The sequence below is a fragment of the Agelaius phoeniceus genome, chromosome 5 (genome assembly GCF_051311805.1).
Source record: "Agelaius phoeniceus isolate bAgePho1 chromosome 5, bAgePho1.hap1, whole genome shotgun sequence".
Lineage (NCBI taxonomy): Eukaryota > Metazoa > Chordata > Aves > Passeriformes > Icteridae > Agelaius > Agelaius phoeniceus.
Genome location: NC_135269.1, coordinates 71,309,867 through 71,335,388, shown reverse-complemented (window position 1 = coordinate 71,335,388; position 25,522 = coordinate 71,309,867). Strand labels below are relative to the sequence as shown.

Sequence of the window (25,522 nt, the reverse complement as noted above, 5' to 3'; positions counted from 1 at the left end):
CCAGAATAAATTCAAGCCACGTAGGCCCAGTCTGTTTTAGTTTTAATGCCCTGCTGGTAGTGATGTGTGGGAGCTGCAGATATAAAGCCAGGGAGAGAAGAAGAGTTTATTTGTATTATTTCTGGCACCTTGATAGAAAGAAAACCCCAGCTCTGAGTTCGTGGGGCTTGGCACAATGTTTGTCTGCATGGTCTGGAGCAGCAAACTGCCTGTTGAGCTCTGTCTTTGTGCCTGGCTGGAAGGCAGAGGAAAAAAAGGGAATTATCTGCCCTGACTGTTGTAACTGGAAGAGGAAAGTGCTGGATTTGTGGTGGTGTGTGGGATGCAGATGGCCCCAGAGGAGAAATATCTTGTTATTAATAACCCCCAGAATTGTGATAACAATTTCCCACCTGTGTGGAAATGCGCCGCTCTTTTTATCTCAGCACAGGAGCTGGGGGCTCCCTGCTCAGGCAGCTGCTGGGGTTTCCTATTTACTGTGGAGATAGAGGGCAGGATTTGGGGTGTTGAGCCCTGATCATAAATTTGCCCCAGAGTAGAAATATCTTGTTATTAATAACCCCCAGAATTGTGATACCAATTTCCCACCTGTGTGGAAACGCCGCGGTTTTTATCACAGTGCTCTGGAAGGAGCACAGCTGGGAGCTGGGGGCTCCCTGCTCAGGCAGCTGCTGGGGTTTCCTATTTAGTCCAGAGACAGAGGGCATGGCAGAATTTGGGGTGTTGAGCCCTGATCATAAATTGGCCCCAGAGCAGAAATATCTTGTTATTAATAACCCCCAGAATTGTGATACCAATTTCCCACCTGCGTGGAAACGCCACCGCTGTTTTTATCTCAGCACAGGAGCTGGGGGCTCCCTGCTCAGGCAGCTGCTGGGGTTTCCTATTTACTGTGGAGATAGAGGGCAGGATTTGGGGTGTTGAGCCCTGATCATAAATTGGCCCCAGAGTAGAAATATCTTGTTATTAATAACCCCTGGAATTGTGATACCAATTTCCCACCTGTGTGGAAACGCCGTGGTTTTTATCACAGTGCTCTGGCAGGAGCACAGCTGGGAGCTGGGGGCTCCCTGCTCAGGCAGCTGCTGGGGTTTCCTATTTAGTCCAGAGACAGAGGGCAGAATTTGGGGTGTTGAGCCCTGATCATAAATTTGCCCTAGAGTAGATATATCTTATTAATAATAACCCCTGAAATTGTGACAGCAATTTCCCACCTGTGTGGAAATGCCGCCCCGGTTTTTATCACAGGAGCTCTGGGCTCCCTGTTCAGGAAGCTGCTGGTGTTTCCTATTTTCTGCAGAGACAGAGGGCAGGGCAGGATTTGGGGTGTTGAGCCCTGATCATAAATTGGCTCCAGACCAGAAATATCTTGTTATTAATAACCCCGAGAATTGTGACAGCAATTTCCCACCTGTGTGGAAATGCCTCGCAGGTGACAAATTCTACATCTTACAATATAGAATATCTAAGACAAATCTTATGAATGAAGATAAGAAATCTTGAAAATCTTATGGAATGAAGATATCTATATCTTATCTTTCTCTATAAGATAAAAAGCACAGCAGCACCCAGCACAAAACATTGTTGTTTTCAGCCTAATTCCAGCACTAACAACTCAGACTTCATCCCTCTTTCCCTCTGCCTTTTTCCTCTAATCCAGAGTTCATTTCCATCCCTCTTTCCCTCTGCCTTTTTCCTCTAATCCAGAGTTCATTTCCATCCCTCTTTCCCTCTGCCTTTTTCCTCTAATCCAGAGTTCGTTTCCATCCCTCTTTCCCTCTGCCTTTTTCCTCTAATCCAGAGCTCGTTTCCATCCCTCTTTCCCTCTGCCTTTTTCCTCTAGTCCAAACTAAAACATTACAGGGTCCTACTCTTGAGTCAAGGGCAAAATTCAGCCCAGCCTCCTGCCTGAGTGATGCTGGGTCATTAAAACCCACCTGCATCCAGTCCCCAGACATGTCCCAGCCACACAGGAGGCAGGAAAAGGCCCTGTGTCCTCCAGCCCTGGACCTGAGCCCGGGGAGATGGAGCACAGGTGATGCTCTCCAGGAGCAGGGAGGATGCTCCTGCCTCACGTCTCAACAGCTGTGACTGCATCCCCAAGGGTAATGGGCACAGGTTTACAGCTTTTCACAGCATTTGAGGCTTGTGTGGCATTCCAAGTGCAGCTCTGGGGTCCTGTGAGGAGAGGGAAGAGAGCAGCAGGTCCTGTTTTGGAGGCAGTGGAGAGGGGCAGACAGTGCCAGGTGAGGCTAAGGGGCTGGAGCACACATTGGTACAGTGCTTGTGGGTTTTACTGTTTTAGCACCTGGGCATCTGCTTAATAGTGTTTCTTCAGCTCTTAAAAGCTGTGTTATCAAGGCCTCCATTTCCTGTGAGCAGGATTTTATGAACAGAGGTGACCTTTGCACGCCCCCCACATTAAAAACACCTCTTGTCTCAGCCACAGGTGCCTTTATCCTGTGTGAGCAGAGATGAACAAAGCAGATGGTGTTTGGATCTGGATTAAATTAGAGTTCTGCTTGCAGCTGGCTTAGCAAACAAATAACTTTCTTCTGGGTAGCACAACCCAGATCTCCAACCTCTCACTGCAAACTAAAGTGTCCTTTGCAGCCTGCCCTGCTCACGTGCCCCTCTGTGCTGCTGGGTTTCTGTGTGCCACCTGTCCTAACACAGCTAATGCTTTGTGGTGATGCATCTGCAATGATGAGGCTGTGCAAACAGCTAAAACAATTGCATCACCCTCCCTGTGGCTGCTCTGGGGTGTGACCGTGTTCACAGGGGTCCTGGGATGAGGGAAGAGACAAGGATCTGACTCCATGTTTCAGAAGGCTGATTTATTACTTTATGATATATATTGCATTAAAACTATACTAAAAGAATAGGAGAAAGGATTTCCTCAGAAGGCTAGCTAAGAATAGAATAAGAAGGAATTATAACAAAGGTTTGTGGCTTGGGCTCTGTCCGAGCCAGCTGGGCTGTGATTGGCCATTAATGAGAAACAACCACATGAGCCCAATCCCAGATGCACCTGTTGCATTCCACAGCAGCAGATAACCATTGCTTACATTTTGTTCCTGAGGTCTCTCAGCTTCTCAGGAGGAAAAATCCTAAGGAAAGGATTTTTCATAAAAGATGTCTGTGACACTGGGGTGATTTGTGGGGCTGCTGATAGCACCAAGCACGATCCGTGCAGATTCAAGGGTCAGGGCCATGAAGTGCAGGGCACCTGCAGCTCCCATCTGTGTCTGAGTGGACATGGGGAGATATTTATGGGAGGAAAAGTGGGGATTTTGCCTTTTTGCAGCAGCAGCAGCAAGCTGCCCACATGGCGCAGAACGTGCTGGCTGTGTCTCCTCTCATTGCTGGTCAGTGTGGGGGAGCACAGGGATGAACTGCAGGAAGCTTGAGCAGCAGAGCAGCAGGAGCAGCAGGAGCAGACACCTTCTCCCTTCCTCCCCCTGGCCTCCCAGGCTGGGTGCCAGCAGCTGGGCTCTGCTGTATCATTTCAGGACATGCTGGATGCATCCCTGCATCCCACAGCTGAGCTGGGTGACCACTGAACTATTTAAAGTCGCCCCAGCGCTGACACTCGGGTGTGTAATGCAAATTCTGCTGATGCTGGGAAAGTGCTGGGGCAGGGGATGGGTTAGGACTGAGGGGAATTTATCACTTTTGGGTGTGTGTCCCTCAAACAAGCACCAAAGGAGATAAGAATAGAGAAAATCAGAGGTGAAGGAGCTTCCCCGTGGTGCTGCATGTGTGACTCTGTGTTACAGTAACTTTTTTGAGTTAGGTCTAACAAACTCTTAGAAGCTTATAACACACTTAAGATAGCTCAGCTACCTTTGGAGGCATAAAAATCAGCAAGATAGCTTTTGTTGCAGTGTTAGAAACAAAAAAGTTTCATAAAAAGCAAATTAACAAACAGAAAAACTGAGCTGGGTGGCAAACGTTTTTGCTGTTAGTAAAACACTTTACAAAAGCAATTAGTTTTTTTTGTTCTTTTCTTTTTCTATTAAATTGCTTAAACAAAACTTTTTAGTTTTTGTCTGATTAACTATCTTTAAAGTCCCCTGGGTCCTATAAAGTGTCTTTTCACTTAATCAAAAAAAAATTAAAAACTTATAAAGTTCTTTCCTTTTAAGATGACAAAAAATCATTTTGTCACTCTATCAACAAAACCCACACTCCTACAGCTCTGCAAAATAGAAGTTATTGCTGTGGCACGGAGCTGGGAATTCAACCTGTGGGATGAAGATTTGTCTCTGCTTTTCTGGCTCTGTGTGACCTTGGGCAAGTCACAGAATCACAGACTGGTTTGTGTTGAAGGGACCTTCAATAATTTTGGGCAGGGACACCTTCCACTAGCCCAGGTTGCTCATCAGGATCGAGTTCTCCTCCTCTCTTGGTAAGCTCAGGTGTTGTCTGATCCATCCTAGGAGCAGTGGGAAAAGCAAAACTTTTCCTTGCAATATTTGTGTTATTAGATGTTCAACTTGGTCAGATTTAGACAGACTTTTAACCATGGCCACAAGAGAAGGAGCATTCTGATTTTTCCTCCCTGCTCCAAAGCGTGCCACCTTTTCAGTGAGGCAGAAGGAAGAATCTAACGGAGGTCAAATATAGAAAAAAGGAAAAAAAAAGTTAAAATCAGTAACTTGCAAAAACTTTTCCCCTAATTTAGTTCTCAGCATTGCCCAAGTCATTCTGAATGCAGCTTTCCACAGAGCTGGTAGCCTGAGGCAGACACTGAGCTCAGGAAATTGTCCCCTGAGTGGTTCAGGTCTGTCAAAGTAATGAGGACCTTAAAAGTGAGCCTTGGCACAGAACATGTCAGACAAGCTGAGCTGTAGGTGTTGCTGCTAATGCTCACTGGAATTATGCATGCACACAGTGCCCTGCACGGGAATTGCATCATTTTGGTGCAAAAAATAAATGTGTCTGTACAGGATGGAGTTGTGTATGTCCCTGCAAGCACAGCCTGTGTGTGTTTGTGTGTACAGCAGCTCCTCTCTAATCTGCTTGTTAACAACCAGAGCATGTGATGATCTCCTCACCCACATGAGCTCTGTTCTGTCTCCTGCCTGCCTCTGATCCTGGCCATAGGTGTCCTGTCCAGCTCAGCAGCAGCTCAGGACTCTCAGGCACGATTTGGGATTATTTATCCTGCAGCAACAGCCGGGCTGGGCTCTAAGAATAACTTTCCATTGGCCTTTGGATGTGTTGGCAGGAGCTGGGCTCGTCACAAAGTCACTGGGAGAAAAAATTAGCAGCAAATTAATAACAATTTATCCATGGTTTTATTTCTGGAAGCCGGAATTGAGTTTTGCTGCTGGTTCTCTGCTTTTGTGGTCCTCCTGTGCCACCTGTAAATTGGGACGTCACAGGACAGTGGTGGGACAGATGTCAGGCTGCTTTTTATTTTTTCTTTTCCCTTGAAATGCTCCCAAAGCTGCAGCTTATCAGGGCTTGTGTCCACAGTGCCTCATTACTGCTCTCAGCACAGAGAGTCCTTCCCCAGTGCTGCTGCTGGGCTGGAAATTGGGTCTCAGCTGGAAGTCTCTGCTTGGAAAACGTGGGGCTCTCCATCAGTGCTGTCCCTGTGCCTGCCTCTTGGCTCAGGAGCAGCTCAGCTGCCCTTCAGCCTGCTCAAAACATCCAAGTCAAGTGGGGACAGAAGTTTTTTTTTTTAACCAGAATGCTCTGAGGGGAAGTGTCTGAAGAGGGCAGATCTTGTTTGGTCTGATCTTGGGTGTTTCTTCTCAGGGAGCATCTTGCTCTGGATGCAGCAGCTGTGCTGTGCCGTGCCCTTAATTTTGAACATCACAAAAAGTACTGTTATGCCAGAATGGTTAAAAATGATAAACAATTGTAATGCAGTTTTTATGGGGTTTGTAAAGGAAAGCCAAGAATAGCACACAGGAGATTGGCATTAGTTTAAAAAATGTCTATTTGGTGCTGTATTATTTGTGAAGGAGAGGTCGTGCTCTGTAGCAATCTCGTATCTGCAGAAGATGCCTGGAATTAGGGACTAGTGAGATTTGGGGCAGAAATATGGACTTTTTATCCTTCTGACACCCCTTCAAGAGCCCTTTCCAAGCCCTTGGAGGCAGCAGGAATAGACACTTCAGCTGACATGTGAAAGTTTTGAACGTCCAGACTGGGACCTAATTGCCCTGGGTGCTACAAGATGGAAAAAAAAGATTCACCTGACCTCATCTGACCTGCTGGAGGGCTGAAAGACAGGGAGCAGTTGGTGGAAGAGCTGTCATGCAGAAGGCAGAGGGATAAAATGAACAGTACATGTCTGCCCAGGAGGTTCAGGGTGCCTAAAAACCCACCCAGAAGAGTTTAGGAATTTGGCCAGAGTTAGGAAGTGCAGAGCAAATAAAAAAAAGGAGGTACCTGAAAGTTTCTTTTTCAGAATCTCCTGTCAATATCAAAATTCTGCTAATGGTTGCAGCGAAGTGCAGCTTTTTTTTAGGGTTGGGAGAGCAAATGCCAGTCAGCACTGCTGCTTCCCAGGGGTGTGCTGGGCTGGAGATCTGGCTGGGATTTGGGATGGCCCAGCCACCCCTGTTTTATGGGGCTGGCTCATCTGCTCCCTTTAGCCACTCGCAGGAGAAGCTGAGGATGAAGAATTTGCTGTGTCAGATCTTTTCCCTGGCCCTATCCAGAGCTGGTGGCTGCTGCTCCAAAAGGGGCTGGATACCTGCCATAAATGAAAGCAGGAGATTTTATGCTGAGTAAAGCATAAAGAGAGACTCTGTTCTCGCCTCTGCTGCAAACCTTGCACCACAGAAGAGAAATTATCACACCTCTGACTCTTCCTGCCAGCAGTACAGCACTGCTAACAGCATTTTCTTGATGTTGCCTCTCCTGCTGTGTGTCCAGCCCATTTCCTGCGAGGTTTGGTGCAGTTGCAGGATTGATGGTGCTTCCCTGGGGGATCCTGGCTCTCCAGGAGCACACAGCTGTGCCCTGCATTAACCACATCAGCCTGGCCACTTGTCAACTCCTCATCTGGGAGGAGTTCCCACGTTCTGTGAGCCAGCAAGTGCTTGATTTCCAAATCTTATTCCCCATCCCCATCCAGGCATTGAGCAACCTGGTCTATGGAAGGTGTGCCTGACGATGGCAGAGGGCTGGAACAAGATTTCTTTTAGGTCCCTTCCATCCCAAACTGTTGAGTTTTTATCTCCTTTTATGCAAGGGTTAAATGTGTGAGGTGGTATTTATTGTTGGAATCAGATGTTTATTAGTTCTTATCTATGTTACAGTCTCTCAAACCCTGAGTTCTACAGCACTTCACTCTAACAAACTAAAAATGGAGCCCATTCTCTCTCTCTCTCTCTACGAGGCCTTTTTAAGGATAAACTGTCCAATTAAGAAATGACACCTGAATTATTTTCACTTTTAACCCAATAACCAACCACCCATGCCCTGCAATGGGGACTTTTTTATCCAATTACACAAAACCACCCAAACCCATGGAGAAAAAGGAAAAGAAGAAGGACCAGCCCTGCCCCAAAACCTGCATCTTGCTTTATATCCATTACTGCATTCTAAACCCTTAAACTTTGAGTTTCCCCCCTGTGATCTCACACACTCCTGTCCAAACTGCACACCCACAATCCCAGTTCCATCATTCCATTCTGGAAGCTTCTCCAGGCCTCAGGTCAGTGCAGGGTTCTCCTGGGGGTCAGTGCCTGGCAGCACAGAAAGTCTGAAATTCTCAGCACCAGGGTTCCAACACCAAACCATTCTGGGATTCCCTGATCCTGCTATCATCTCTGATTTTCCCAGTCCTGTTGCTTTTACTTTTTCCCTCAGAGCACTCTGCTCCAGCTGTGTTTTGAATGTATAGCAAAATCTCAGACTTTGAACGCTGGGGATTCTCTGCTGCCTTCTTTGCCAGTGTTTTCCCCTGCTCCAAATTTAGATCTCAGTGCTTCCACAGCCAGCTGATCAAGGTTTTGGTTTATTCCCTTGAAGTCTCATGCTTTATCTCACAGAGATCTGGAGAGTGAAGTAGCCAGTGGCCACCAAGTCCCTGTGAGTGCAGAGTGGCTCTCCCTGCCAGGAGGCAGCTGAAGAACAGTGAGATTTGGCTCCTGAGGATACACACAGTGCTAATTGTGAGCCTTCAGCCTCAGACAGGGGACTTGTGTCTCACAGATCTTCCCAAAATTGCCAGGCAGGGGGAAACATCCACCCACTGCCATCCAGAGCAGCATAAACTCTGCTAAAACAGCTTCAGCCAACAAGGAACCAGAACAGCTGCCTGGAAATTCGTGGGGAAAGCCAGGTCACAGACCCTTCCTGGCTGTGCTAGGGCTCCCCCCTGAACCAAACCCAGCAAATTCTGATTTCTTTTGGGCTTTTTCAGAGCCCCCAAAGCCTCAAAGGGAATGTGTGAGCATAAACTGAGCTTCTGAGGAAGGAAATGCCATTTTCCTCAAGGCTGTCCTAAAATGCTGGAATGGATACACGAGCTGGGGAGACCTGCTGGGATGAAACCCAGTTCATTTTCTTTTCAATATTCATCACTCCTTTAGGGGCAGAGGCTGGGTTTATTCCTCTTTGTGTCTAGAGCTCATCAGGGTCTCCTTCCCAGTGAATTGCTGTCCTGGTTTCTGCTGGAATAAAATTAATTTTCTTCCTGGGATGGTGTGTTTTGGATTTGGTGTGAGAATAGTGGTGATAACACACTGAAGGTTTCAGTTGCTGTTAAATAGGCTTTAAATGAACTCCAGGACTTTTCAGCTTCTCATGGCCTGACAGGCAGAAGGCTGGAGGTGCACCAGGAACTGGGAAAGCACAAAGCTGACCCTGAATATTAGGAATATTCCATAAAATTTTAATTTTTTTGGCCAACCTGGCACTGCCAGCCCCATGAGAGCTGCATGTCAGTGAAATACAGCAGAGAAACTCTTAGTGCTGGGGAGAACAGAGTGCCAGCACTGTGTGATGGCTTTGCTGGGGACAGGAATGAGACAGAAGTCAACCTGACACTCTGGCTTTTGGCACTATTTCCCTTTTCTCAGTGCCTCTATGATCTCACACCCACAAAAGGTGGGACCAGCCAAGCTAGGCACTGCTGTGACATGAAATCAGTGACCTTGGGTGCTCTTGCTACACCAGTTTGTTTGTTAGGGGGGGTTTACATTTCTCCAGTTACTGTGATAAGGAGTAATTTTCATGGATTTGTCCTCAGGACACTTTCAGGAGGCTGGGAAATACCTGTGTCATGTCATTGGAAGGTTGGGTCCCTTCCAGTTCTGGATGTTCCATAACACCCAGCCCTGGGGACTCACATCCCTGTCTGCTCCAGAAAAGAGAGTTTAACTCCAGTCTTTGGATTTGTAGGTTATTTCCATGACCTCAAAACTCCATTCTCGTTTCTGTGACGCTGAATATTTGTGTTCTTTCATTCAAGTCTCTGTAGCAAATTCCTGGAGGAGCAGAGAAATCATTACAAACCCCTCTGCTCTCCCAAGCACAGAGGAGCACAGCTCTGACCTGCTTTTGCTGGTAGAAAACCAAATTTGAAATGCAGGCAGAAACAACATCCACATGCAGTTTTATCACATGGGAAGAGCTGGGAAAAAAGGGAATAAAGTCCCACTCATGGCATGTGTTAATCCCATCATTTAATACTCTTCTGGCACAGACACAGGTAACAAGGTGATGGGCAACATCTGAGTGCCTGAGAAAAATAATCTGTGTGATGAGGGAAGGCTGTGTTGTCCCTCTGTACTTTAATTCTCTTGCAAACAAACCACTCCTGAAATAAATCCCTTTATTTGGGACAAGCTGCAGCTCTTGCAGGGATCTGTTCTTTTTGGTGAGCTCCAAAGTAAAGCTCCTCTGGTGTGGGGTGTCCCCAAAGTGAGACTTGCCTTCAGCTTGGGCAGGTTGTAAGTTCAGGGAGAAAGGATTTAGCCAATGTTAGAATCCAGTCTTTGTTGGGGAAGCTGTTGACAATGTCCCTTTATGGGTTTTTCTTGCCATGTTGGCTCCCAAAAAAAGCTTCTGTCCATGGTAATCAGGGTTTATTAAAGGAAACCATGAACAAAAGTCTTTAGATGAGATTAAAGGGATTGTGTAGCTGCACTTGGTGCTGAATTGCTCTGTGCTGGCTCCAGCACTTGGAGTCTGCCTCATCAGCATCTCCTGCATCCCAGGCATGAACAGCTTGTGAAAAATGCCTATTTTATGATTGGCTTTTCACAAATATTCAAATGAATATTATATGTGTTGTGTTAGAAAGTTATGCTGTGTTAATTCCCTTAAGTAGTGTGTTGAATATAGTTTTAGGTTATAACATAAGGTTAAGATAGAAACTATGCTATGCTATGTAGGATACTTTTTTTCTAAAGAAAGGACTCACACCAGATAGCAGCCACAGGACACCTGAATCTTTTAGAGAAAGAGAATTTATTGCTCCATTATCAGGAGAAATGAACTTCTTCCTGCCTTGCTCAGCTCTGAAGATGCTGTCAGGATTAGGAGGAAGAAGCTGACCCTGCCCAGACAGAATCCTGTGTTTGAATGGAATTTATGCATCATGTATGAGGTGTATGAACATGCAACAGGTTATTGTTTTTAAGGGTTAATCCTCTGTTAATGTGGGTCCTTTTTCGGGCTTATTTTGCCCAGAAAAGGTACCTGGACTGTCCATAACTCTCAGTTTCTATTGTCTCATACAGTCCTAATCTAAATTGTCCAAAATTTTTCTTACTCTAATTACATTGCTATTTTTATAACCATTTTATTACTATTAAACTTTTAAAATTTTAAAAACAAGTGATTTGTGCTTTTCACAAGCCTGAGTGCAGGAAAAGTGTAGCCACATTTCTCTTCACAGAGAAAAGCAAGGCACAATTCTTCCCAAGAATATTTCTGGGATTCGCAATCTCTGAACCTCAGAGAAAGGAAAAACAATTCTTACCTCATTTTCTGTGCCTGTGTTTGTGCCAAAGTGGAATGCAATGTGGAGATGGTTTACCCACAGTGATGGGGTTTTGGTTCCTTGGCCTATCAGGGCCAAGTGTGCAGCCCCACATTTCTCTTCACAGAGAAAAGCAAAGCATGACTTCCCAAGAATATTTCTGAGATTGACATTCTCTGAACCTCAGAGAAAGGAAAAACAATTCTTATCTCATTTGTGGTGCCTGTCTTGTGCCAAAGTAGAATGCAACATGGAGATGGTTTATCCGGAGTGATGGTGTTTTGTTTGCTTGGCCTGTTAGGGCCAAGTGTGTAGGCCCACATTTCTCTTCAGAGAGAAAAGCAAGGCACAATTCTTCCCAAGAATATTTCTGGGATTCACATTCTCTGGACCTCAGAGAAAGGAAAAACAATTCTTATCATTTGCTGTGGCTGTGTTTGTGCCAAAGTAGAATGCAACATGGAGATGGTTTATCCACAGTGATGGTGTTTTGGTTCCTTGGCCTGTCAGGGCCTATCAGCGCATGCGTGTCAGGACTGTCGGGACAGTCACCAGATTCTGTGCAGTGTGTGCAGAGTGAGTACTTGGCAGATTCAGTTTAGATGTAGTGCAATATAATACAGAATATTATAGTATAATAAAGTAATTAATTAGCCTTCTGATAAGATGGAGAGCTCCTCATCATTTCCTCCCTCGTTGGGGCCTACTCAGCCCAGCTATAGAAAATCAAACACAGGAGCGTGCTGCCTCATTAGCTGGGCTTCATTAGCCACCCTGGCACTGCCCAGGAGCCCTGGGTGCTCCTGGCTTCCTCCCAGCCAGGTGAGGAACTCACCCCACCAGGGCTGCCAGGCCCACTGTCCACAGGGATGGGCTGAGTTCTCCCTCCCTTCCTTCCTCCCTCCCTCCCTCCCAGAGCTGTGTTTCAGCTCATTTTGGTTGTATTCAAGGCTTTAACATATATTTTTTTGCACTGAGCTGGACCCAGAGTGGGATTGTTTCTATGGCTTTCTGTATCCAGGCTCTTCCTGCTGACTTTGTGGTGTCCCTGCTGCCACACGTGGCCGTGGCTGGGGACCTGGTGAGGTGGCTCTGTCTGACACCTTTGATGGCAGGAGGGCTGTGTGTGTGTGTCTCTGAGGGAAATGCTGTGGTAATCACATGTTCTCTGAGCAGAGAGAGGCATAGTTCTCCTAGGATTTTCCTGGGAAACTGTGAGAAGCTGTGGAAAACTTGGAGAGAAGAATTCAAACAATATTATCTCTCTTTCTGTAAAAATATCTATTAAAAACCATTATTATAATAAATAGAAATAGAAATATAAAATAAACAATGGGGTTTTTACAGATATTTGGTTTTTTTATAGATATGCTTCTCCAGAGTGTGCTGTTCATAGGTCACCAATAGGTGAGAGAAGATTCACCAAGGCCAATCAGGTCTTAGGTCCACCATTGTTTCTATAAGAACTGTACATTTCTAATAATAAGGTGTCTTTTCATACCCTTTGAGGATGGAGTCTCTGTATCACCTTTGGCTGTCCCTGATACCCCTTTGGTGATAAAATACTCCTATGCTCACCCAGTGATGTGTTCCTCTCAGGAGCTGTCGTTGGAGTGGGGTGGATTTGTCCCAGACTCCAGTTTAGGGACATGACCATGGATTTTGTGAGATTGTCAATCAAAACCCAGCTCTTTCTTTCCTCTCTCCCTGTACACTTCCTCTTGAGTCCTCCCCTCTCTCTCAGCTGACAGATCAGTCCTTTGTGTCCTCTTTATTCCTGATTTATTCCTACTTCCTCAGGCATAACTCATCCTTGACTTTGTCCCCTTGCACGCTGCTGCATTTTGAGGATGTATTCATCATTCCCTAAATTTCCCATCTAATAATCAGAGTTAAAAGCCATTTGGAGTGTTTTTTCCTCTGAGACTCTTTCACATCCAAGCTGTTTTTGCCCAGAATCCCATGTATTTACCACAGTTTCATGTTCTGGAGTCTTGGGATTGTGTCCTGGAGATGGCTAAGCAGATCCAAACTGCAACCTTTAACTCAGTGGTCTCAAACCTTTGCTGGAAATGCTCAATAACAGCAAAAAGAAAAAGTAACCAGGCTGTGGGGTAGCACCATAACTTGCTGTTTTCCAGGGGGAAATCAGTACTTAAACCAAACTCTGGGAGTTCAAGGCATCTTCTGGGCAAGGTGTTGTTTGCAAGCCATAATGCTGTGATTCCACAGGCAGGACAGTGGTGTGAAACCTCTGAAACAGCTGTCTGAAACAGCTGGATTTGCTCTGTGACCTTCCCAGGGACCTTGGATGTGCTGATGGAGAGGTGATGTGGCAGGAGCCACGTCAAGGGATGACCTGGCCTCACACAGGAGCCCTGTGGTGGCTCATGGCATCCCTGCTGGCCATAACCCCAGTGGAAAAGGCACTTTGGGTTTATTTTGGAAACAGCCAGCTCAGAGCCCAACTCCAGCCCTTGCTGGCTGTGGCCTTTTGTTTATTTGCTTTGTTTTTAGGATATAATTACTCTCTTGTAGTCTCTGCATGTCCATGGCAGTGATTATTGCCTGCCCAGCTGCTGTGATTCCTGCCATCCAGACACAGGGAAAAAAACCCATCCACAACCCTCTTCTCCTTGGTGCATCCTCTGAGGGCTTGTACAAACCCTGCTCTATTCTGCAGGCTAAACATCCAGGCCTCCTTGCCCCTGACCTCTGCTGGTATTTATTAATTAAGCCAAATTATAAATTATGAGGCTCCAGGACTGATTGGGGCTCCAGGACAGAGGGTACAGCAGGAGCAGATGGGAGAGGAGAGAGTGCCAGCAGCAAGCAGAGAGAAAATCCTGCTCCTAGGGTCACTCAGATGGCTGCTGGAAGATGGCAAAACAGCCCCAGGCTCTCCCTGCTTTGTCCCAAAAAGCTGCTCCTGGTGCTCTCAGACTGCTGATGCTCTTTCCTCTGCAGGTGAACTTCCCCCCCCATGAGGTTCAGTGATTTGGAAAGCATCCTTGCCTGCTGTAAAGCCTTCCTGCAGTTTCTCACTGGAGTCTCTCTGGTTTCCAGATGAAATTTTCTGTCTTTTCCTGGAGGGATCACAGAATGGTTTGGGTTGGAAGGGATCTAGCAAGGTTCTCCTCACCATTCATTTCTCCTGTGAGTGATAGCCTGACCTCAAATCAATTCTCACCTGCATGGGCCTTGAAGAATTTATGTCTGGAACCTGTCTCTTCCCATTTTGTGTTACCTGTTTGTTTGAATGGGCAGATTTTATCCCATTTTTGCAGGTGCTGTGATGAATTTTGGGCAGAGGGGCTGCTCGGTATCAGCCTTGGGATTGCAGCAGTTCCCATTTCCCTGCAGCTCTGCTGACTGTGCAGAGCAAAATACAGTAAAACAGAGCAAAATACAGAAACTCCTTCCTGGAGTTTCTCACTGGAGTCTCTCTGGTCTCCAGATGAAATTTTCTGTCTTTTCCTGGAGGGATCACAGAGTGGTTTGGGTTGGAAGGGATCTAGCAAGGTTCTCCTCACCATTCCTTTCTCCTGTGAGTGATAGCCTGACCTCAAATCAATTCTCACCTGCATGGGCCTCAATGAATTTATGCTTGGAGCCTGTCTCTTCTCATTTTGTGTTACCTGTTTGTTTGAATGAGCAGATTTTATCCCATTTTTGCAGGTGCTGTGATGAATTTTGGGCAGAGGGGCTGCTCACTATCATTCTTGGGATTGCAGCAGTTCCCATTTCCCTGCAGCTCTGCTGACTCTGCAGAGCAAAATACAGTAAAATAGAGGGGTAAAACAGATACCTTTTTAGTACTTGAAAAGAATAATTTCTCCCTAGATCTGCCTAGCTCCTGATCAAACCAGTGCCTGTTAGAAAGGTGGATCATAACTCATCAGTGACGGGAGCTGGTGTTCAGGGTCACCACGTGATGCTTCTGAACACAGGGCTCAAACAGGGACAGCTTCCCTCTTCTGCTGCTCCCTCAAGGATGGGTCCTTTTGAAAGAGGAATGGTTGTGTGGGGGGAGCTCATCCCACCACTGCTCTATCCATCATTATAAAGGTTATTAACAGCCTACGTGACCAGCCTGCCTATCCCTGCAGAGCCAGTCCTGCAAACTCTGCACTATAAGCTTGGTTTTATTAAATATTTGCTTGACCAGAGAGGCAAAGCAGAACAGGGTAAACATGACTAAAGTAAATGTGGGCTGACCTTTGTCCATCATCCATGCAATGCCTGCGGCTGCTGCAGCAGGGAGGGCAGCAGGAGGTGAAGGTGATGCTACAACAGACTGGGAATTCTGGCTGCTGTGAGAGAATTTTGAAATATTTGGGGTGGCATAAAAGTGGTGGCTGCTCTACAAGCCCAGACTTATCCTTTCCACTATCAGATCTTGGGGTGTTGTGAGGTCCCCAGGATGAGGTGAGAGATGAGAATTTGACTCCATGTTTCAGAAGGCTGATTTATTATTTTATGACATTATATTAAAAGAAATGCTATACTAAAACTATACTAAAGAAAGAGAAATGATACATCAGAAGGCTAAACAAGAATGATAATGAAAGCTTGTGACTGACTACTCAGTCAGACATAGCTGATGGTGATTGGTCATTAATTAAAAACAATCCACACGGAACCAATCAAAGATGCACCTGTTGGTAAACAACATCCAGACCACATTCCAAGCAATCAGATAATTATTGTTTACATTTCCTTTCTGAGGCTTCTCAGCTTCTCAGGAGAAAAATCCTGGCAAAAGCATTTTTCAGAAAATATCATGGTGACAAGATCTAATCAGCCTATGGGTCAAAAGAATGTGGGATTTATTCTCCCTATTATTTTTGAAGTAAATTTTTCAGTTCCACTGGTGTTAGCAGAGCTGCACAGATATGAAAAAGCTGCACATCCAGGCCTGTGTCACTGTCACATCTTCCTCCCTGCTGGGATCTGCAAGCAGGGATTTTTTCCTTGCCTCCTACTTGTGCCAGCCTGGCTGCCACCACTGATGACACCCCTGATTTCAGCAAAGTCACTCTGTGACAGAGGGGCTGGGACACTGCAGGAGTGGAGCTGTGTTTGGCTTGTGTCCTTTCTAAAATCAAGAGCAGCTTTGTGAAGTTCTGATCTGTATGACAGGGGGGTGAAGGGCCTGGCCACCAGGTTTGTGTGGTCAGCACTCAGTGAGGAGCTTGGCTTGTGAGGCCTGAGCTGGTAGAACTCCATGTCCTACATGCTCTGTGGGGCCATGAAGGGGTAAAGCTGCTCTTAGTACAGAAGCAACCAAAAAAGTGAAGGAAAAAGGAGCAGATGGATGTGCTGAGTAGGAAGAGGTGTTTCCATAGGGCTTGGTGATGTGCCCACTAAATGTTTGAACGCCACACTGCTCCCATCACCATGATCAAAACCTGGGAGACTTTAAGGGACTGAGTGGTGCAAGGAAAGCCTCTTCCCTCTCTTTGGAAAGGTACCAGGCTGGTTCTTGGGTTGTTGTTTTTCCTACTTCATGGTGCTTTAGGCTTTTTCACTGCTGGTAGATAAACAACCCCTTTCTCCTCAGTCAGCTGAGATCCCCAGGAGAGCTGGAATCTCTTTTAGATGATGTTCCCTTGGCTGTGAAGTGAGTGGAGAGTGGTCTGTGGTGAGAGCCCAGAGCAGAGAGGACACCCAGCGCCCCTTTTGGTCCCAGCCCTTTGCAGATGTGGCAGTGACAGCTGGCACACCACAACCCCTGTGTCTGTACTGCAGGCTGGGCTGCTGTGAGGCAGCTTTGATCTGGATTCACAGAGCTCCTGCCCAAACAGAGCTGTTCTGGGCTGGGATCTCCCTGAAAGGATGTTAATGTCACACCAGAGCTGGCTCCTTCCTGGCAAACTTCAAGGGCTGCGGGAGAGCTCAGCATCCATCTGGCCCCATTCCTGTAGGCAGATCCCTGACCTTCTCCAGGCTTCAGTGCCTCGTCCAGAAGAGCAGGATAATAATCCTTCTCCAGTTCTGGTGTCTCAGATAGCAAATCCACAGCTGGGCTGGTGCTGGCAGTGCAGGCAGCAATGCTGGGTGATGTTTTTACCATTACCCTTCTGCACTTGCAGTCAATATTTATGCTGCACCGTGGGGCACGTGGGTGTGTAATGGAGAGGGAAAGGGTGCTGATTTATTACTCTGCTGTGTGATTTCTGCTTTTTCTCCCAGCATCTTTTCTGTCAGGAGGGTTCCCTTTGTGCTGGTTTTAAGTAGAGAGCTCAGAGTGGAGAAAGGGAGGATTAGCAATTAAATACGCTCTGATGATGGCATGGTTGTGAAGGAGGGAGGAGGAAGGAATACTCCATAGTAATGTACTTTTGTTTTCTTTTTTCTCTGCTTGTAGGACAGAATCTGCCAGGGAATTGGCGTTTTGAAGAGTTTTACAGCTTCTAATCCTTGTTGCCTTGGGAATACAAACCTCTCTAATCATGTCGCCGGCCATGTGGAAATGGACTTGCCTGGTTTCTCACCTCCTGCTGTCCACCACAGTGTCACCTCTGGGCAGACAGCAGCCACCCCATCCAAAGAGGCCCTTCATCACCTTCACTGGAGAGCAAGCAGAGGGAAACTTCAACCACTTGGTGGTGGACGAAAGGACTGGGCACATTTACTTGGGGGCTGTCAACAGGATCTACAAACTCTCCAGTGACCTGAAGGTCCTGGTGACCCATGAGACTGGTCCTGATGATGACAATCCCAAGTGTTATCCTCCCAGGATAGTCCAAACCTGCAACGAACCCTTGACGCCCACCAACAACATAAACAAAATGCTCCTCATAGACTACAAGGAGAATCGGTTGATAGCCTGTGGGAGTCTGTACCAAGGCATCTGCAAGCTCCTGAGGCTGGATGACCTCTTCAAGCTGGGAGAGCCCTTCCACAAGAAGGAGCATTACCTCTCTGGGGTGAACGAGAGTGGCTCTGTTTTTGGAGTCATTGTTTCTTACAGCAACATGGACGACAAGCTGTTCATCGCCACGGCCGTGGACGGCAAGCCGGAGTATTTCCCCACCATCTCCAGCAGGAAGCTCACCAAGAACTCCGAGGCTGATGGGATGTTTGCATATGTCTTTCACGACGAGTTTGTGGCCTCCATGATCAAGATCCCCTCAGACACCTTTACCATCATCCCTGACTTTGATATCTACTACATCTATGGCTTCAGCAGTGGGAACTTTGTCTACTTCCTGACTCTGCAGCCTGAGATGATCTCCCCACCCGGCTCCACCACGAAGGAGCAGGTTTATACCTCCAAGCTGGTGAGGCTTTGTAAGGAGGACACGGCCTTTAACTCCTACGTGGAGGTGCCCATTGGCTGTGAGAAGAACGGGGTGGAATATCGATTGCTGCAGGCTGCCTACTTGTCCAAGGCTGGAGCCATCCTGGCCAGGTCTCTGGGAGTTGGTCCTGAGGATGATATCCTCTTCACAGTCTTCTCCAAGGGGCAGAAAAGGAAGATGAAGTCCTTGGATGAGTCTGCTCTTTGCATCTTTGTCCTGAAGAACATCAACGACCGCATCAAGGACAGGCTGCAGTCCTGCTACAGGGGAGAGGGGACGTTAGATCTGGCCTGGCTCAAGGTCAAGGACATTCCCTGTAGCAGCGCGGTAAGTGGAGCCCTGAGCACCCCACCTTGCCCTCCTCAACTATCAACAGGTCTTCCCAATTTGACCAGTTCATGCCCCAGTTAGCTCATGGACAAGCTGGTGAAGGTATCAGAACAAGTAGAAAGTCTGTGTTTGCTGATGAGTTAAACCAAGGGGCCTTGGGATATTTGGGAGGAATATGCCTGTTGTAGTTACCTCATGGTGCAAATCACAGGGGTGAAGTCCCTGAGCTGGCTCTGACTCCAGCTCACCACACCACCCGATTTAACCAGCTCATGCCCCAGTTAGCTCATGGACAAGCTGGTGAAGGTATCAGAACAAGCAGACATGCTGTGTTTGCTGAACTAAGGGGGCCTAGAATATTTGGGAGGGACATACCTGTTGTAGTTACTTCAAGGGTGAAATCACTTAGACCCAGGTGCACTCTCGACTCAAACCCAAACCAAAACAAGACCTAGAGATGTCACAGCTTGTGCCAGTTTCTGTGCATGCTGGTGTCATTTTGCTTCCCTGGGCTGTAGCTGGGGCAGGATTTATTCAGGGAACTTTATGAAGCCAGGGCTTCATTTCTTCCAGGGCTGAGAAGCACTGGCCATTAACCATCAAAGCCCCTCGCCTTCCGGTCTCCAGCCAGCTCTGCACTGAGAAATTAAGGCCTGGCTGCAGATCAAGGATTAAACACTGCAAGATTTAAGGGCAGGATTGGGGAAGAGGCTGGTCTGTCTGACCTACAAATGGTCTGAAGAAATTGCCTCGGTTTATTCTGAGTGCCACTGCAGGAATGTGCACAGGGCTGGCTTTGATGGCAGGCACAGACAGGGGCATTACAGCCCAGGGCTGCAGGAGCCTCTCCCCAGGCTTTGATTCCCACCCTTAATGAGCTCTTTCAAGTGAGAGGCCAGTTCCAGTCTGAGCAAAGGTAATAGGGAGAAAAGTCAGAGTGCTTTCCTGCCCCAAAATCTCTAGGCAGGCAGTGCTCAGGATATGGGATTGCTCCTTGGTGCTCCAGCCTTGTTTGCTGGGGGATTCTCCTGATGCTCCAAGGATGGGCCATGAGGAATGTGGATGGCAGTCTCATTGCAAGGACACTGATCCTGCCTTACTCTGCCCTAATTCCCCTTTACACCCCTCAGTGTCCTTGCTTGACCTTGCCCTGCCCTCATTCTCCCACACCAAAGGGACAAATCCTTGATTTCAGTTGGGATCTCCTCTGCCTAGACCCTCAAATCTCCCTGTGGAGCATTGCACAGGGAGAAAGGCTGTGCCCAAATCTGGCTTTGATTTTTTTGTTTAGCCTCAAGGCCTGTGCACATTCAAAGAGCTGCCTTTAGATTTAAGCTGGGAGCTTCCCACTGGAGTTTCTTTCCTGGGCTCTTAAGCCTCTCCGTGTATTTGCATATTTGCTCTGCTTGTGCTCCACACTAACGTTTGCAGTGCTGGACCTCTCCAATTAGGAGGCTTGAAACCACTCACTCCTGCTTTCTGTGGCTTTAGACAGGAGCAAAAAAAGCCAGCAGCTTTCTTGTGTCCCATGGGGTGAGTCCCAAACCAAGAAAACTGGTGTCAGACTGAGCAGGGACAGGAGCGCAGAGCTTGGAGAGAGGACACGGTGGGGAAAAGTGTTGGAGCATATTTATGAGTGTACATCTTCACTGTGAATCAGAGGCACTGCAAAAGGACCTGGAGATGCTTGAATTAAAAGCAGCAAGCCTGAAGTGTGTAACTTAGTAGGCTGAACTCCCCTTAAATGAGCCTGCTTAGAGCTGCTGGCAAGCCCTGCCTGAGATCAGCTGTGCTGCCTGAGGGAAGGGGTATTAGTGACTTGGCTGCTGAAAGGGGCTGCAGAGTCCAGCTGCTAAGCTTGGAAAATATTTGATGGTTGGTGAAGTGTTTTGGAGGCTGGATGTGTGTCTGTGAGAGCCTGGTCTCCTCTGCTGGTGTCCTGCTTGCCAGCCAAGCCCCAGCTCTGCTGCTCTGCCACTCACACATGTGTTAGAGGCAGCTCTAAAAGCAATCACAGAGCCATCAGTGAGACTTTCCCTGTGTTTGTGGGGATGTCAAATGTTTATCTGGTGGTGAAAACAGAGCCTTAGCCTACCTATGGTTCAAGCTGGAACTGAATTTCAGCTTTGCTGCCCTGCCTCTGGCAGCTGAAATCCTGGATGAGAACAGGTCCTGCTGGGCACTGAGCATTCCAAAGGGACAGAGGAGAGATTTGGATTAGGTGTTAGGGAGAAATTCTTTACACAGACGATACTGAGGCATTGGAACAGCTTGCCCAGAGAAGCTGTGGCTGTCCCTGGATCCCTGGAAGTGTCCAAGGCCTTGGAGCAACCTGAGATAGTGGAAGGTGTCCCTGCCATGGCAGGGGTGGAACTGGATGATCTTTAAGATCCTTTTCAACCCAAGCCCTTCTGTGATTCTTTGTAGGACTGAGGAGCTGGTTTCACTGCTCTGTCCTTGCCTATCAAGGCACCAATTTGTTTTAGCAACAAATATTCTCCTAATGTTTCTAATATTTCTAACAGGGCAATAACTGACTCAAGGGGGATCCACATGCCTGGATACTTCTGCTCCTGCCTTGGTGTAATCCCTGCTCAAGGCTATTTCAGGGCTAGAGAAACCTCCTGGGGACTATTCCCAGCACAACTCTGCACACAAATAATTCCAGGGATGTGGGGGAACAATGCTCTGGTCCCCAGCAGCAGATTCTGTAGCTCCTCTGGTCAGGCAGCTTGCTTACAACTGGAGCTGAGAGAGCTGAGGTCAGGAAAGACCTTGGCTGGAGAAACTTTGTCTCATGGTCACAATTCAGCAGGAGGCATTGAGTCCCCAGATGTCCTGCAGGGTTGGATGTCCTGAAGGCTTGTTCCAGTCTGGTTTGCAAAGGCCAAGGCAAAGACAAAACCAAAAAAAATTCTGTGATGAGCCTGTGGTTGCCCCCAAGTGCCTGTTGTAGATGGCAGCAGGGTGGTAGCAGAATCTCTAGGGTAGGAAAGGTGAAAGTCCAGAGATGAATGGAGAATCCTCAGTATTCTTTCTTCTCCCATCCCTGTGTTACAGCTGTCCTCCCATTCATCTTCAGCATAAATCGAAAAAAAATGACAGATTTTTATGTCTGGGCAGTTGATTTGCAAATTGGTGATGTTCACTCAGGTGATGAATGGTCTCAGGTAATACCTCTCTGCAAAAGCAGGATGATAGCTTATATTTAAGCAGTACACTTGACCCCAAATGCTTAGAAATTCATATAATCAGAGAAAAACGAGGCTGGGAAAAAAAGGATTCCTCTGAGGTCATCTGATTTGCCCTTCTGCCCTACTTATAACGCTTCTGACAGATGTTTGTCTCACCTGTTCTTAACCTCTGGCTATGGAGATTCCTCTCTCTCCCTAAAATCTGTCTGTGCTGTGAGGAAGCTTTCCCTCATGTGGAATCTAAATCTCCTCTCTGGATGCTGAAGCCCTTCCTGCTTATGCAGTCAGAGGGCACCTTCAAACCCTGTGGACGTGCAGGGTGTTGGCAGAGGCAGGGCTGCTCTGGAGGGGGAAAAAAAGGCTTCTTAAAACAGAAAAGCAGCTTCATGTTGGGTAAAGAAGGCTGTGGTTTCAATGTCCTTCATAAACTTTGTAATGGAGCAGCCTGACCTGGTTGAAGTTATCCCTGCCCATGGCAGGAGGCTGGACTGGGTGAACTTTTAAGGTCCCTTCCAACCATTCTGGGGTTCTGTGACAGTGTTGTGGAATGCTTGATTTCTTAAAAAGTAAAAGGGGGAGAAAATAAAAGGCAGTTTGAGAGGAGAATGGAGATGTAAAAGTGTTATTTCTGTCCAGGACTTGATCATTGGGGCATTTGTTGATTGCCATCACAATGAAATAAGATTATTGGGTGCATTTTGAAGCCTGGTGAGAGTTCCACTCCTGGGATGCTCAGCAGAGGAGGCAGGGGAGCCTTTCCCTCTACCTTGGGGACCAGGCAGGTGAAAGCTGTGAGACAAAAAGTGGATGAAGAAGAGGAGGGTGCTGGAGACTGACCCCAAAGCAGCCTGAGGGTGTCAGGGCTGTGGGGAGAGGAGAGGAGCAGGGATCCTGCTGGAACTTTGGCTGGCAATGAAGCCCCAAACCAGGGGTGCTGCTGGTCTGTGACCCTGGCTGTCAGCTCAGGAGCTGCTCACATCCCAGGGCTGCTCTGCTGGCAGATCCTGGCCTCATCCTCATCCTCATCCTCATCCTCATCCACCTCCCAGCCTAAGAGACTCCAGTCCCTGCCATGCAAAGCTGTCGCCTCCACCACTGCAGCTTCCACCAATATCTGCCCAAGATAATCAGAATGTCAGTCCCCAACTCCTGCCTGGCTTCTGCCTTTTGCTGGTATTTTCCTTTCCTTTTGGCAGGAAATGGGGTTTGACTGTTTAAATTGCTGCATTCAGTCTCTTCCTGTTTTTCATGGCAGCGCTGTCACTTGGGGGAGAACAGAAATGTTTTCAGAGCTGACTGGCCAACAAAAGGCCTTGTGTGAAGAGCTGGGCAATATTTTCCCAACACTTTGCTACCAGAAGTGGATGTTTGGGTCCCAAGCCATTGTCTGAGGAGTGACTTGGCTGTGAAGGCTTCTTGTGGCTGTTGGTAACTCCCCAAAACCTCTCTGCAGATGCTGCTGGTGAAAGCTCTGAGAGTCCTGCACCATCTCCATGCATTTGTTCCTCAAGTGGGCTCCTCCTGCTCTCTCCTGCCCACCCCTGATGCAGCACTGCTGTTGTCATGGGGTTTAGCTGCATTCAGGAGGAGTTTTTGGGGATTAGTTTTTGGATTTGGGTATGTTTGGGGGCCAGCTGGGTGCACAGACATTTTCCTTTGGCAGCATTGGGATGAACACTGCCTGCTCCTTGGGGATCACCCTTGGGCTCCCTCCTGTTCCATCCCACCAGGTTAGGAAGGGCCATTTCCAGCTCAGGTGGTGGAAAGACTTTTTGTAAGGTATGGGACAGTCAGCTGGACTCCTGGGAAGGGGAGAGATGACTGAGATTTTGGTTTTTTCAGCCTATTTCATATTCCTCTTCCTCCCAGGGCTTCTCTTTGCAATCAGTGGTGTTAACAGGGGTGGCCAAGATTTTTCAGCCTGTTTCACGTTCCTCTTCCTCCCAGGCTTGTGTTCACCATCCCTGGTGGTGACAGGACACAGAGCACCTCTGAGGCACCAGGATGGGGAGCAGCAGGAGGCTGTTTCACAGGGGGGTTGGCAAAGGCAAAACCCCTCAATTTGTGGCCCAGGGTCTCCTGGATCTTGGTGCTGTGCCCATCTGTGGCAGGAGGAGGAAATATCTTTGCTCTTACATTTCTCTCTGGCATGGTGGGAAGCACAACAGGGTCAATAGAAAGAAGGACCAGCTGGATTTGCTGGAAAGAAGGGGTGTTTCAAGGGGGAAAAATCACTTTACAAGTAAAAAACCAGGAATTGCCATCCCTATCTGTCATTTCTCCCATTTTCCCTTAAAAGAGAAAGGTTGGGGGAAAGGAATGTTAGCTTTTGGTGAGTCCTTGGGAAGGGGAAGGTGTGGAAGGAGGTCCAGGGGCTTTGGCAGCCCTGCCCATTTCTTCTGGCTGCACTGGTGAGGACGTGAGCCTGACTCTTTCCCAGGGGGATGGATCAATCCCAGGGATGAGTTATCAGCTTCATTTTACCTCACAGTCTCCCTGTTTGCCAGTTGGGCTATCCTAAATAAATCCCTGTGTGTGTCAGTGCCACTGGTGCTTGCACTTTTTGCTCATGCCAATGTTGCAGTGTTGTGTCCCCAGGATGAGGTGAGAGATGAGAATCTGAATTCCAAGTTCTTAGAAGGCTGATATATTATATTATATTATATTATATTATATTATATTATATTATATTATATTATATCACATTACATCACATTACATCACATAATATAATGTTATTAACATTATTATATTATATTATATTATATTATATTATATTATATTATATTATATTATATTATATCACATTATATCACATTATATTATATTATATCACATTATATCACATTATATTATATTATATCATATTACATTATATTCTATACTAAAAATATATTAAAGAGAAAGGAGACATCAGAAGCCTAGACAAAAATGAATAATAAAAACCTGTGACAGACTAGAGAGTCTGACACAGCTGGACTGGGATTGGTCATTAAGTAAAAACAATTCACATGCTGGGTAAACAATTCTTTAAATCACATTCCAGAGGAGCAAAACATGGAGAAGCTGAGGCTTCTCATCTTCCCAGGAGAAGAAATCCTGGTGAAGGGATTTTTCTTACAATATCACAGTGACATCCCAGCTGGACAGACCATGCACAAGTTTTGTGTACATGTCTTTACTCCAAAGTTTTCAGGCTGGTGTTTCTGATTCAAAGGTTTTGTGGACAGCTGAGGTCAGTTCCTGGTCAATTTTTAACAGCATTTTCTTCTTCTTCCTCTGAAAATGCAAATAAGAGCAGGAAACCCCCACAGAAATGATAAAGTTCAGTTTTTGGAAGGGCAGTACCCCGAGTAATGCCTCTCTGGGAATGCTCACTGGAGCAAACAGGCTGGTGGCTGCCAGATCTGTGTTTGTGCTCTTGCTCACATCAGTTTGTGTTGGATGCTGAGTGTGCAGAGCTGGTGCTGTGATAAGAGGTGACAAGTGTCCTCCTCCTGACACTGGGGCTGGAGAGGGTGGGATCTGAGCTGGGGAGGAAGAGGGACACAATCACTTCTGATTGTGATGGGGTGAATTATAACATCTGTGTTGTCTCACCTGTCTCATGAGACTGAAAAGGGAATAAAAGTTTTGAAAACACCTCTCATTGCCCCATCTCTGGGTCAGAGAAGGGTTTAATCCAACAGGTAGGGCTCTGACTTTAGGGTTTCTGCAGCTGAGCTCTGGGATTT

General features: G+C 47.0%; 1 protein-coding gene across 1 annotated transcript in view; it reads left to right on the top strand.

The window, feature by feature from the left end:
- The window catches only part of PLXNA4 (plexin A4), a 510,265-nt gene that overhangs the window by 15,846 nt on the left and 468,897 nt on the right, over positions 1 to 25,522 (top strand). The window contains exon 2 of the mRNA XM_077179282.1: positions 17,328 to 18,591. Within this exon, the coding sequence (XP_077035397.1) occupies positions 17,413 to 18,591 (1,179 nt within the window). The 5' untranslated portion in view covers positions 17,328 to 17,412. The remainder of the gene's footprint in view (positions 1 to 17,327; positions 18,592 to 25,522) is intronic.